The sequence below is a fragment of the Perognathus longimembris genome, chromosome 9 (genome assembly GCF_023159225.1).
Source record: "Perognathus longimembris pacificus isolate PPM17 chromosome 9, ASM2315922v1, whole genome shotgun sequence".
Taxonomy (NCBI): Eukaryota; Metazoa; Chordata; class Mammalia; order Rodentia; family Heteromyidae; genus Perognathus; species Perognathus longimembris.
The window spans coordinates 38525852-38539264 of NC_063169.1; the positions used below are offsets into that span (position 1 = coordinate 38525852).

The 13413-nt window shown below is 39.6% G+C and overlaps 2 protein-coding genes across 4 annotated transcripts in view; both read left to right on the forward strand.

Annotated features, from left to right (window-relative positions):
- Positions 1-1966: 1966 nt before the first annotated feature.
- On the forward strand, positions 1967-2691 carry LOC125357577 (enhancer of rudimentary homolog). Its single transcript, XM_048354538.1, has one exon. The coding sequence runs from the start codon at positions 1967-1969 to the stop codon at positions 2366-2368; it is 402 nt and encodes a 133-aa protein (XP_048210495.1). The 3' UTR covers positions 2369-2691.
- Positions 2692-11812: 9121 nt separating this feature from the next.
- Dse (dermatan sulfate epimerase) overlaps positions 11813-13413 on the forward strand; it is a 48895-nt gene continuing 47294 nt past the window's right edge. Inside the window, exon 1 of one of the 3 annotated variants that reach the window (XM_048353949.1) lies at positions 11813-11867. In XM_048353949.1, coding sequence (XP_048209906.1) covers positions 11864-11867 — 4 coding nt within the window. In that variant the 5' untranslated portion in view covers positions 11813-11863. Of the gene's footprint in view, positions 11868-12695; positions 13132-13413 lie in introns of those variants that run through there. The other 2 variants (XM_048353951.1, XM_048353950.1) reach the window with 2 other exon arrangements.

The following is a 13413-nucleotide window of genomic DNA, read 5'->3' on the forward strand; positions in this document are numbered from 1 at the left end:
CACATTCCCAGCCCACACTGTGAATTTTTGAATTCACTAATAATGACTTCCATGTTCCTGAGCATTTGACTTTCTCTGGCACTCAGAGAAAAAAGTATTCCTCCTCATGCCTTTTCTAGTTTATTCTTCAGCAGGACAAGTGTGGATGGGTAGTGAGCCATCCCTGGCTCCTACTACCATAAAAACAAGTTATTATTTTAGGTGGCAAGAGCAAAGCCTTGCTTATGTAACACTTATTTTCAAGCCAAAAAACTGTCTTCTCTCTCATCTTCCAATACAGTGGCTGAAAAATTTCAAAAGAATAGGGTTATTGGTGTATCCCAAATATTTTGAGGATACTCCTCCCAGCTTGCCCAGGGATATTTGCTGCTCAGAACATTCTGTTCTAGGGACCCACGTTCTCTGACCATTTAAAGCCTCTTGAGACCCGTGCATGCACGTTACAAAATTAAAATCTAATTGTGTGTGTATATAGATGTGTGTGTGTGATGTGTTGTGATGTGTGTGTATGTGTGAGAGAGAGACAGAGACAGAAAGAGACAGACAGAGAGAGACAGAGGGAGAGGGGAGAGATACCTAGTTGATGTCTTTCCTGAATTTTGTTTTGTTTTGATTTTTGCCAGTTCTGGGGCTTGGACTCAGGGCCTGAGCACAGACTGTCCCTGGCTTCTCTTTGCTCAGGGCTAGCACTCTGCCACTTGAGCCACAGTGTCACTTCTGGCTTTTTTTCTATATATGTGGTCCTGAGAAATCAAACCCAGGGCTTCATGTGTATGAGGTGAGCACATTACCACTAGGTCATATTCCCAGCCCCTCTTTCCTGAAGTTTGATAAAGCTGAGTGGACACGTGTAGAATTTATACAGTAATTAATTCAAGTCACAGATAAATCAAAATGACCTCAAAGAAATAAGAAGATGTGCATAACTCTGGTTTTAGGACTTTATAGGGCCAGGACTGTTTCTGATCAGGAATCCAAGGCAATGGCAGTAACTTTGTGAAAATAAATTTTAAAAAATGTAATGACATGTTTAGAGATCCCAGTGTTCATAATACCCAGACCAGTACACTGCAACCTATGCTGCCATGGACATTATTGTACAATTATTTACTAATTAGGCTTTGTGAGGGAAAGGTTCTTTTCCTTTGTTTGTTCTTCAAGAAAACAAGTGTTGAGGTTTTTTTCTTATTTATTGTCAAAGTGATGTACAGAGAGGTTACAGTTTCATACATTAGGCCTTGGGTACATTTCTTGTACTGTTTGTTACCTTCTTCATCATTCCCCCCTCCCCCTTCCCCCTTTCCCTCTCCTCCCATGAGTTGTTCAGTTGGTTTACACCAAATGGTCTTGCAAGTATTGCTTTTGTAGTCGTTTGTCTTTTTATCCTGTGTCTCTCGATTTTGGTATTCCCTTTCACTTCCCTAGTTTAATACCAGTATATACAGTTTCCAATGTACTCAGATGAGATACAGTGATAGTGCAGGTATAACCACAAGAAGGGGATACAAGAGGATAATCAACAATAGAAGCTCCAGATTCACATGGCAGTTGAAAGTAATTACAACAGTGATATAACAGTCGTTTCCATAACATGGAGTTCATTTCACTTAGCATCATCTTATGCATTCATAAGAGCATAGCTATTAGGCTCTTGTGATCCTCTGCTGTGAAGTGTTGAGTTTTAATAAGACAGTAGCAATAGACTTTGATCAAGGAGCTTTTTCACAAACTGGAGAAATTCCAGCATTATTTGGAAACTGAAGTACAGACAACTCTGCTATGACATCTTTAAAATATCTCAAATTATATGAAAGAATCTGACATTTATGGTACATGCCTTATTTTAATCTTATATTTAATTTTCTAAACCAATGTATCTTATGATAGAAATATTGTTTTTTTGCCTTCCACAAAGTTTTTTATATCTATACTAGCTAAATCAAATACAATTTAATATAAATAAATTATGATAGTGGAGAACTCATTAAAAAATAAACAAAGAGCTCGTGTGTGCGGCAGCAGTGTTAGCAGCAGCACCGACGCGTTTGGCGCGATATCTCGCACCATTTTGCTGGTACAGCCTACCAAGAGGCCAGAAGGCAGAACTTATGCTGACTATGAATCTGTGAATGAATGCATGGAAGGTGTTTCTAAAATGTATGAAGAACATCTGAAGAGAATGAATCCCAACAGCCCCTCCATCACGTATGATATCAGCCAGTTGTTTGATTTTATCGATGATCTGGCAGATCTCAGCTGCCTTGTTTACCGAGCTGATACCCAGACATACCAGCCTTATAACAAAGACTGGCTCAAAGAAAAGATCTACGTGCTCCTTCGTCGGCAGGCCCAACAGGCTGGGAAATAATTGAGCTGGAAGCATTAGGGCACAGGGGGTGGGCTTGGAACACAGGTGTGTACAATGTGCTATAGTGGGAGTTTGTATTACAGTGATGCTATTTCCATTTTGTTACACTCTAGCCAAGATCGAATGTATTAGATGAAATGTGGGGATCTTTTCAATTGAAAGCCCTCATTGTATCTTTTTCCTTTCTTTTTTTTTTTTACTTAAACATTTTTATGATGATTTAGATATGGAAGTTGTTCATTGTCAGTTAATGTTGGTTCCAGTCCTTCAAACTGTTCCTATCTACTTTATAACATTCAAATACTAATCCTTCAAGATGGGGTGGGTGGAAACAATTTAGTTATGTACTCAGATAAAGTCTTAGTGCAAAGTAAATAAATGTTCTTTAGTTAAAAAAATAAACAAGACAGGATGAGTTTGGCATGCTAATTACTAACACAAACTGTCACTGAAATTACTTCTGAATGTTCTTTGGGCAGGTGCTTGTGCGTGCAAATAGAGAATAAGATGAAGCCAGCAGGTCAGACAAGCTCTTCTTTCATTCTTAAAAGTCTGAGGTGAATCTTTATACCAAAAATAAATAAATAAATTTAAAGCAAGGAAAGCAATAAAATTACCAAACCATTAAAATGTTAGAAATAAAGCAATTAAATTAAGAAAAAAAAGTCTGAGGTGAGCCAGTGGTAGAACATGGTAGACGAGGCCCAGACAATGTAATTCTCAGAGAGTTCATTTCTTCCCAGTGATGAGAAGTGATGATTCCTGGCAAACTAAGTGGGCTTTCTCCTTAAAGGGCTGATGGAATCCTTTGGTTATTACAGCTGCAAGACTTCTTATTATATCTCATAAACACACCACCTTCCTGTTAGCATATCTGTGTAGCACCGAAGGAAGTTAGTGCATACCTCATCTAGGCTTTAAATCTTACCAATCTGCTACTGTTTCTTTCTGCTACTATCGTTATATCCCAGAGGTCACAAAAATTGGATTTTAAGCAATTCTGTTTCCATGTTTGCCTCTTATTTGCCTAAAGCATCAAACATCTTCCTAGGTATTTAGCAGTCAGATTTATGTAGATGAGAGTTTTGATCCAAGCATTTCAGTTTTATAGTTCTCAGAGGTTTATGCTTTTAAAGTCTGAAAGTGAATATGAACAGTGTGTCCTTATGCATGCACAACAAGTCCAGTGCCATCTATGTTTGTGATCTTCAAGTTACTATCATTCTATGGGGCTAGAAATCTATCTTGTTAATTAAACAAAAACTAAAATGAAAAACATAAACACTGGTTTTTGAAACTTTTGTTTGTATACATACACATAGACATATATATCTTTATCATCTTTCTATTCATATTAGGTTCTACTTTAAAGAAGGTTTAAAGGAAATTTTCCTTAAGGGAGCCATCAGAAATAGCTTATTGGACAGTACAAGACGGTAGTTTCACAGAAGATTAAATAGGCAACACTTACTCTGCAAGCATTTGTAGATTTTCAAATGTGACGATGTCATTCTTTCATCATACACTCTTCTTCCTACACCTCCCATATTGTTTGGTTGGTTTAAGCTGTGCTCTAGAGATAGTAAATAAAAGAGATTAGTAATGCTATCTCTCACAGATTTTAGTCATTATTGCCAACCACCATAAAATTTAAGTATATTATTCTTCCCATTTATAATTTCATTTCCACAATCATAGTAATGTATCCAGTGTTTCCTATGTATAACAAATAATGTAGGTGTATGAGTGAAATTCTGAAGCTCATTAGCCAGGTGTATGTTTCAGAGAACAACAGCTAATAGATGAAGGACATAAAAAATTAGTCTTAATTCTTACTTGGAAAGGAAGTGGCAGCACTATTTTAGAGTAACCTCCCATCAAATTTTGTCTTAGTTTTAAATTTCCTTAAACAAATGACTTGCATTTGATGGAAAAAAGTTATTTCTTGATCGTTTCTAATATTTCATATGTAATTTACTTAGCAAAGTTGTTGAAACATGGGTAAAATATTTGAAGGCTACTTTTTGAAGAACTTATAAATGAAGGTGACATCTTGTATTTTGGCTGTCAGGGGTTTGAACTCAGAATGCCATACTTTCTAGGCAAGCAATCTACCACTTGAGCCATGGCTCTAGCTCCCAACCCCCCACTTATAACTATATTTTCGAGATGGAGTCTTGGATTTTTTTTCCCCAGGGCCAGCTTTGGCCTGGATTCCCTTATCTATGCTTCTTGCATAGTTGAGACCACAGGCATAACAACCATGCCCAGCTTATTCGTTGAGATGAGTTCCTGCTAACATTATTTTAAGGTTGGGCTGGCCTTGAACCTCTCTTAATCTCTGTCTCTGGAGTAGCTGGGGTAAAGGGCATGTTGGTATCAAACTGGGCTGAAGGTGACTTCTTTATATCTCTTCCAATAAAGCTCGAATATTTTTATTAGATTTAGTAAACTTTCAGTTCATATTCTCTGTTTTCTCCATGTGTTCTCTATTGGGATCCCTAACGCATATGTGTGTATATACATATATACATACGTGTGTGTGTGTGTGTGTATGTGTGTGTATGTAGCCTGGCTACAAATGCCATTCTTAAGAACTCTATTAAATCCTCAGATTCTAAGAGTGATTTCTTTTTATTTGATTAATCACTTACTTATTCCCTTGTGATGAGTTTGAAGCATCTAAGGAATTTCAAAATTTATGTGCCTTGGAGAAAAAGGAAGAGGGCAGTGGTTTGAGTTTTCTATTTTCATGTGCTAACAGTTATGTTGACAGTTGTTTTTTTTTTAAACTAAAGTTACTGATAAGAGCTCTGGTTGGTTTGGATGCTTTAAAATGTCATGTGTTTACAAAAAAACGGTGTAAATTCTGCAGAAAATGGCATTTTCAATGTCTATCATTCACATTTAGTCATTTATATATCAAAAAGGCTTATTAAATAATATCTCCTAAACATCTGGCTGCATCCTAATTCTTATTTAGTTTTATGCCAGGAGAAAAAAGCTGGCCATCAAATAAATCTTCAATTTTAATTAAAAAAATTCAAAAATCACATATCTAGTAAATGTAATATGAAAATAATAAGTCTTGATGAGAGAGGGAAAGGGGGAGGGGGGAGGGGGGAATGAGGGAGGAGATAACAAACAGTACAAGAAATGTACCCAAGGCCTAACATATGAAACTGTAACCTCTCTGTACATCACTTTGACAATAAATAAGAAAAAAAATAAGTCTTAAAACCTTTTAAAATGTAGTATATCATCAAATAATTAAGGCAAAGAGACTAACCCCAAGTATTTATTTTATCTGGAACTCCATATTAAAAAGAACTATTCTGTCATACTGAAAAATATCATGTAGACTAGGAATAATAATATATTATAAGCATTATGTCAAACCATGCAGAAGTAGATTTTAAAGATCCTTAAAGATGCTATTCACCTTGAGTTCTCAGATTAGATTCATTTTCAGTGCTTTAAAGTTTGTAGGTTAATATTATAGTAGATGGGGGCTGGGGATATGGCCTAGTGGCAAGAGTGCTTGCCTCGTATACATGAAGCCCTGGGTTCGATTCCCCAGCACCACATATATAGAAAACAGCCAGAAGTGGCACTGTGGCTCAAGTGCCAGAGTGCTAGTCTTGAGCAAAAAGAAGCCAGGGACAGTGCTCAGGCCCTGAGTCCAAGCTCCAGGACTGGCCAAAAAAAAAAAAAATATATATATATATATATATTATAATAGATGCATGTTATTTAACATAAAATATGTTCTATTGCTACTTTGTAACAGTTGCCACAAGCCTAATAACTGATCACAAAGTAATATTTTATATTTTATAATATATTTATAACACATGCATGATCAGTACCTGGCTAATATGCACACCATAATTGTTAATCTGCCATTCTGAATAGCAACCTTACTATCCAGATAGAATTAAAGGACAAAATAACTCAATGTTATTGAGTAATTTATAACTCAGTGTTATTGAAGATTTTACCTCAAAGATAAGTGCTTGCCTGGATAGTAAATGCAAATATGAGGTAAGCTTATGTTGCTCAAATCTCGCAGGGGAAATTATATTTGTTCTCTCTCTCTCTCCTTCTCCTCTTTCCTCCCTCCCCACGTGCGTGCTGTGTACTAGTAACTTTAACGATGTTAAATAAAGGATGTTGTCATTTGTGCTTTTCAGTAAGCATTTTATTTCCTCAAATAAGGCTTGTTTCTCCTTATTCTTTTTAATTTTATTCATGGGAGGAATACACTACAGTTTTTTTGTGTAAAATGCTAGAGTTAATATGAAACGAGAGGATTTTAAAAGGAGAAGTTAATTGTATTTTCTTGGCCATTTATACAGCATAGAGAAGTGAGAAAGGAAAGCTCCACTGGGAATCACGTGGCTTGATTTCTCTTCCTATTTCTAGCAGTAGTTAGCAACAGGAACTCTACCAGATTAATTTTGCCTGTTAAATGAAAGGGCTAGAACTATAAGTAGTCTAAATTTCATTCTTTCTCAGATAGCTTCTAGGCAGCACAAGTTTTCTATGAAACTATAACTAGGCTTTTAAATTTTGTCATTTTAGCACTTTAAAAAATAGGAGCGTTTTTCCATAGGGCCATATTGAGTAAAAAATGACATTCAGAAATCATACAAATGAAAAATGCCATGTGTATTCTTTGGAGTTAAGATGACAAAAACAGGGGCCGGGAATATGGCCTAGTGGCAAGAATGCTTGCCACATGAAGCCCTGGGCTCGATTCCCAAGCACCACATATACAGAAAATGGCCAGAAGTGGTGCTGTGGCTCAAGTGGCAGAGTGCTAGCCTTGAGCAAAAAGAAGCCAGGGACAGTGCTCAGGCCCTGAGTCCAAGGCCCAGGACTGGCAAAAATAAATGAATAAATTTTTTTTTTAAAAAAAGATGACAAAAACATATGTATGTCATTGAACTACATACTTAACATTAGCAAACTATCAATCATTTTCATCTAAAAGAGACTATAAATGAAAAACAGTCAAGATTTTCTTTGCTTGATAGAATCTTCTTAGCAGAACAACAATAAGTCTGAATGGCCTGGCCGTTATATATATTATTGGAGGCTGGGGATGTGACTTAGTGATAGAGTGCTTGCCTAGCATACATGAAGCCCTGGGATCGATTCCTCAGTACCACATACATAGAAAAGGCCAGAAGTGGCACTGTGGCTCAAGTTGTAGAGTGCTAGCCCTGAGCAAAAAAAAGCTCAGGGACTGGCCTTGAACTCAAACCCTGAGTTCAAGCCTCAGGATTGGCTAAAAAACAACAACAACAAAAAATATATTATTGGAACCACAAGAGTGTGTACTAAAGCATCACCTACATTGTGAAATCTACTTCACTATTTCAACGGATACTGAAGTTAAGTATCATTTCCCCAAAGTTCTTCCCCAAAAGTACTTTCAAAAGTACATTTTATATAATTATATAGTTTTATATAATTTATATAACTATTAAAGCAGAATAAATGTGACCATAAGCATATTCTAGTTTAATATTTCATTACTGCTGATTGAATGAAAACAGAAAAATAACTATAATTAGGTTGAGAATTAAGTCAGTGAGTAATAGAGGAATGGAGACAGAATTAATAATAAGACCATAGCAGTACCAGGACACTGGACCTTGGAATCCTGTGCTGTGAACCTGTCATCAGGACTTCCTGAGCACAGCTCTTCCTTACTTTCACTTTTTGGAAGAGCCAGACAATGCTAAAAAGAGAACCAAGTATTGCAAGAGAGCACAAGGCTGGGAATGTGGCTTAGTAGTAGAGTGCTTGTCTACCATGTGTGAGCCCTGGGTTCTATTCCTTGGTACCACATAAAATAAATACATTATATTAAAAAATGAACAACAAAAAAGGGCAGAAAAAAAGAATGAAGAATACTAAAGAATCACCGACTAGAGCCCATCTCAACCAACATTCTTTTTTCTACAATTCCTTAGCAACATTAACAGTTCATTACAGTTTCCTGCATATTGCAGTCATGTTTAAGAAAAATATTAAGTACTTAGACTATTTTAAGCCACTCTGTGTCACTGAGGAAAAGAATATACATTGGATTCTATTTATTTGTATAACAAATACCAATAATAATTTCTGTAACTTCAGAGATCATCATTATAATTTTACAGGTGTTTGAGACTTGTTCAGTAGGATAGTTTTTATAATGAAAACTATATCATCATCTATTTCAAAAGTCAACTTGGATGTATGGAGAAATATTCCCCTATCAACATTTGAACTGAAGTAGTGTTCTAGGTATGAAAAGTTATTTTATATCAAGTGGTTTAATGGAAAGAGGATGGATTTGATATCAGCGAACTCAATCATATGTAATGGGAGCTCTTTGTGTTTTGGGAAATTCAATTTCATTTTCTGAGCCTCTGTTTCCTCATTTTTGTTATCCTTTGTTCATTCGTGGCTCAAGCTTAACAAGATCCCAATAATACAGGGCTGTTACAGGTACAGGGATCTTCTTTTATTGAATATAGTTAGTTCATCAGGTGGCACAATGCTGATATCAGTGCCTGTGTGGATAAAATAAGATTTATGGAGACCTACCTGGAATCCTTAATCATCGTCAACATTTACAAGGACAGGAAATTTGAACCTGAAGGATAATTGTATAAAAAAATAATCTTACTATGTGGCTCAGGGTGGATGTGGAAGTCAATCATGGTTGGGAATGTAAGCAGATGTTACATTTTGTTTTAATGATGAAACCTGAGCTCGAATCACTTGAGATGAGCCAGTAGAATAGGCAAAATAATAAAGTAGAGAAGATTAGGGCTGGCAAGCTCAGGCTGAGCAACGAAGGATGGAGAAGCTTCTTCTAAAGGATGTCAGACAAGGGTTGAAGGCTTGGAAATGGGAGGGGATCTCCCAAGGAGATAATCTTCTCAAGGACATTATCACTGTAAGGACAACTAGAAGGTAACATGGCTTGAACAAACCAAAGAGGTTATTTCTTCAGTGATTAAGGCTTAGCAAACACATAATTATAGGATAAGGCAGATTTACAGATAATTTATTGCTTCTTGGCCTTTTGATTAAGATTATGGGTAGAAACTTGAACCCGAAGGGGGTCAAATGAATAGTTAGAACAACCTGTAAGACAGATTTGAGTTTGGGTGATTTAAACTCAAGAAGACAGAAATAATATTGTAATATTGGAATCTATTAGGATAGAAGTGAGAATAAACTAAAGTCAACAAAAAAATCAATTTTAAAGAGTTGTGTTCAAACAAGAACATAGAAGGGATATCTCTGCTTGATATAAATGGATGTCATAACAGAATTCTTAGACAAATGGAGATGGGAAAAGTGGGTGAATACAGTCAGAATATTCAATGTATATATGTGACAATGGAGCTAGAAAAATGAGAGGATGGGTGGGGTTGGAAGAGATAGGGTAGAAATCTGAAAGAGGTGACATTGATTAAGATGTATTGTACTCACAAACTGGTATAGAATTAAAATCCCTTTGTAGAATTACTTAAGAATAATAAAAAATAAACAAAATTCTTTTTTCTTTTGTTCTCCACAATAAAAAAAAACACCTCTTGGACTTAAAGGAGTAAAAGTAGCTTTGCCAAGATTTAACTGAAAACAAAGAGAAACAAAGAACTTGTAAAAAAATAATAACCTAGCTCTCTAAAGTTTAACTTTGCTTCTCACAAGGAGAGTTTAGTTAGTATCAACACAGAGGGAGATGGACAAAGGAGGCCAAGTTTTCAGAAAAGAAACTTGATTCCTGAAAAGAACACAGGAGATTTCACAGATTCTGAGAAAAATTGATAAACCTGTTGCTAAAGTCATATCCTGGCTTATAGAAAAGGAAGAAGCAATTTAGCTGAGGTTACAAGAATTCTCTAAGTAGGCATTTCCCTTTTAAAAAGAAAATTAGTTTGACCTTGTTGTTATACTGGTAGAGCAAAGACAGCTAACAAGCAAGCATGTATGCAGTATGTTTACAGCTGCATTTGGGAAGAAGGAGATTTGTGCTAGGCCTTAAATCTTTTCTAATTCCCATAAAGGTGCCATTCATACTAGCTTGTTGTTCTGGAACAAGGAAAGAAAAGATGATCATGTAATACAAGTCCTCAATTGATGAGCACAACATTCAAATTCATTATCAGTTGGTGGTGTGGTGCCTGTGAAGGGGAATTTATCAGAGCAGGTATGCAGAACACTTGAAATTGGAAAGCAGAATTACTGTTATGTCAGTAGTGCCCAACAGGTCAACAAACTAAAAGGTCTACTTTAATACATATGAGAGTGTGGGAGCACAAAATGCAATTTGCATAGGTTATGATGGCAAATGACAAGCAGTTGTGGGGAAAAACAAAACAAAAAAACTTTACCACTGAGAGTTTTAGTAGCTTTCTGCCATGAAAGCTGGAATGCACTTGTAATTAGAGCCAAGTTCCTAAACATATTCCCACTCTGATCTGGGGTGAAACCAGTTTTGAGAAGGGCACTGGAAAAGTCTAGTGGATGAATTAAAGGTGGTGGAGGTGGCTCTACAGACATGGATTCTTGTGGAATCAAGGCTATTTGCATCCTACAGACTCCAGCTAGCTGACCTGCAGGTCTTAAGGAAGTTCTATACTGGGGGAAGGAGCATCTTTACAAAACGCAGATCCCATCCAGAGGCAGATTTTTAGGTTAATCAAGGGTAAATGTGGGCAGTAAATGTGGGAGCAAATGACAGTGTGTACTACCTGCTCTGAAGACTTCTCAGTGTTTGGTTGCACTTTATGATCATCTCAGAAGAGATGTTAATGATGCTAATGCTCCAATGCTAACTAACCCCAAAGATTCTGATTCATTGGTCTGGTGTGGGGACCACACACCCTTTGGTGATCTAGGGTGTTAGGCTGGAGAACCACTGACTTAGATAGCCATTTGTTGAGAAGTTCAATAAATTAAACCAGATGCTTTCTCTAAGGTTTCTCCTATGTTTGAGGAGATAAATGGAAATAAAACCCATACTACATGTAGGCACACTTAGGCAGTTTATCCTAATAACTAACACACAGTGCCTGGGAAATAGTAAATCTCTCAATAAACAGTAGTCATTTTTATTGTATCTGCTGTTCATTGGGGGCAATACAGATAAGGGGGCTGATGTTCTGAAGTTGACTTCACTTTCCAAGACCTAAGTAAGGATCTGAATCATATTCAAGTCATTTTGAAAACATCAAGACATTTAAACAAATCAGTGGTTTACTTGGAACACATTTTAAAAGTTTGACAAAGCACCATTTCCTTCTGACAATTTTGTGAGGAATCTCTTAAATGCAAAATGCACAATTTCTTTTTCCCAGAAGTGTGGCTGTGGGGAAGGAAGCGACTGCAAGTGTTGAGATGGCCCTTCAGAATTTAAAAGGCACATGGGAGAAAGCAGGCAGAAACGCTAGCCTGTGAGAAAAACATTTCCCCTTCTAATGAATGGGTAAGTTAAACGCCTTTCCCATCGATTACAATCTAGTGTGGGGAGTTTAATTATGCGACCTCTAGGTGATGGCCCTGGTGTGTGTGTGTGTGTGTGTGTGTGTGTGTGTGTGTGTGTGTTTACACCTTTCACTGGAGACTGGTTGGACCAGCTAAGGTTGCTGTGTAACATTTTGTGAAAGAGGAAATTTCTAAAACTGTGACTACTAAGATTGCACATGCTTTCCCCCTTCTTCCCCTCCTTGAAACACACACACACACACACACACACACACACACACACACACACAAAGAGAGCGAGAGACAGACAGACAGAGAGAGAGAGAGAGAGAGAGAGAGAGACATGCACATGAGTTAAGAAAAAAGGGATTTCCTTTTGTGAGTTGCAAACACCAAGGGCTCTGTTCTAAACCCTTTATCTTCTAATGATTAAAATCTGTTCGGTGCGTGAGTTCAGTGCCGCCCCAGTCCCCCCGTTTTGCTGGTACAGCCGAGGTGAGCACTGCTTCCGACTAGGTGATTCCCCCCCCCCCCCCCCCCCCCCCCGTCAAGTGCGGGAGCAAAGGGCTGGGAGTTGGGGGTAATTATTTTGGAGATGGAGGAGGGGAGCAGGCATCGATCTGGGTGGTGGAATTCTTTAAGTTCTCTGGGCTTTCTACTCCCAGAGCTTTACAGAAGCCAACAGCTCCCCCCCTCCCCGCCGCGCCCACTTGGGCCTCCAAAAGTTATCTTTCCTTTGGGTGTCATTCCAGAGTCTAACCTGAAGCAAAAAAGGCCAGGCAGGACAGGGGTGCGGGCAGTCGGGGCCGAGCCTCCTGGAAGGCCAAGCTGTGCGCGGAGCACGCGGAGTCCCGGGAGAGGAGACAGAGCGGGGCGGGCCCGAGGTCGGGGTTTGGCCGGGGGAGGGGATCCCGGTTTCCCCCTCCCCATCCTCGCCTCCCCACATTCTGGTGACGTTGCGGTTTCCTCCCCCTCCTCCCTCCAGCGGAGTCCCAGCGCCCGCCCTCCGCCCTATGTGCCCACCCTCCGCCCTCCCGCCCTCCCGCGAGCGACCTCACAGCGCCGCCGAGGCTGCAGCGGCGCATCCCGGGGCGCGGCGCCCACCAGCACCCATGGCGCGGCTGGAGAGCTAAGGACTCGGCTCCGAGGGGCCCGGGGGGCGCCCGGGCGCCCTGAGGTGACGGGGAAGGGAAGGGGCTGGAGCCGGGGCCGAGGCTGAGGGAAGAGGCGCCGCCGCCGGGAAGACGGAGCCGCGGCGGGGAGCGGTAAGCAGGGGGCGCGGGGGGCGACGCTCGGGGCCCCGCGGGCTGCGCAACTTTCTCCCATCTGACCGGGCGGATCCGGCGGGCCGCCGGCGGGGCTGGCTGTGCGCCGCGGGGAAGCCAGGAGCCCCGTCCCTCGCTGGGCGCCCGGGGCGAGGGCTTCGCAGCGGTTCGCCCCCCCTCCACCCCAGCCCCGAGCCACGCGCGCCGGAAGAAGCCTGAGATCGCTGTCGGGGCGTCGGGGAACGAGTGGCCCAGCTGCGATTTCCCGCCCGGCCCACGGGG

Coding starts and splice junctions, on each gene's coding strand:
- LOC125357577 (XM_048354538.1), top strand. CDS start 1,967: ATGATAGTGGAGAACTCATTAAAAAATAAACAAAGAGCTCGTGTGTGC.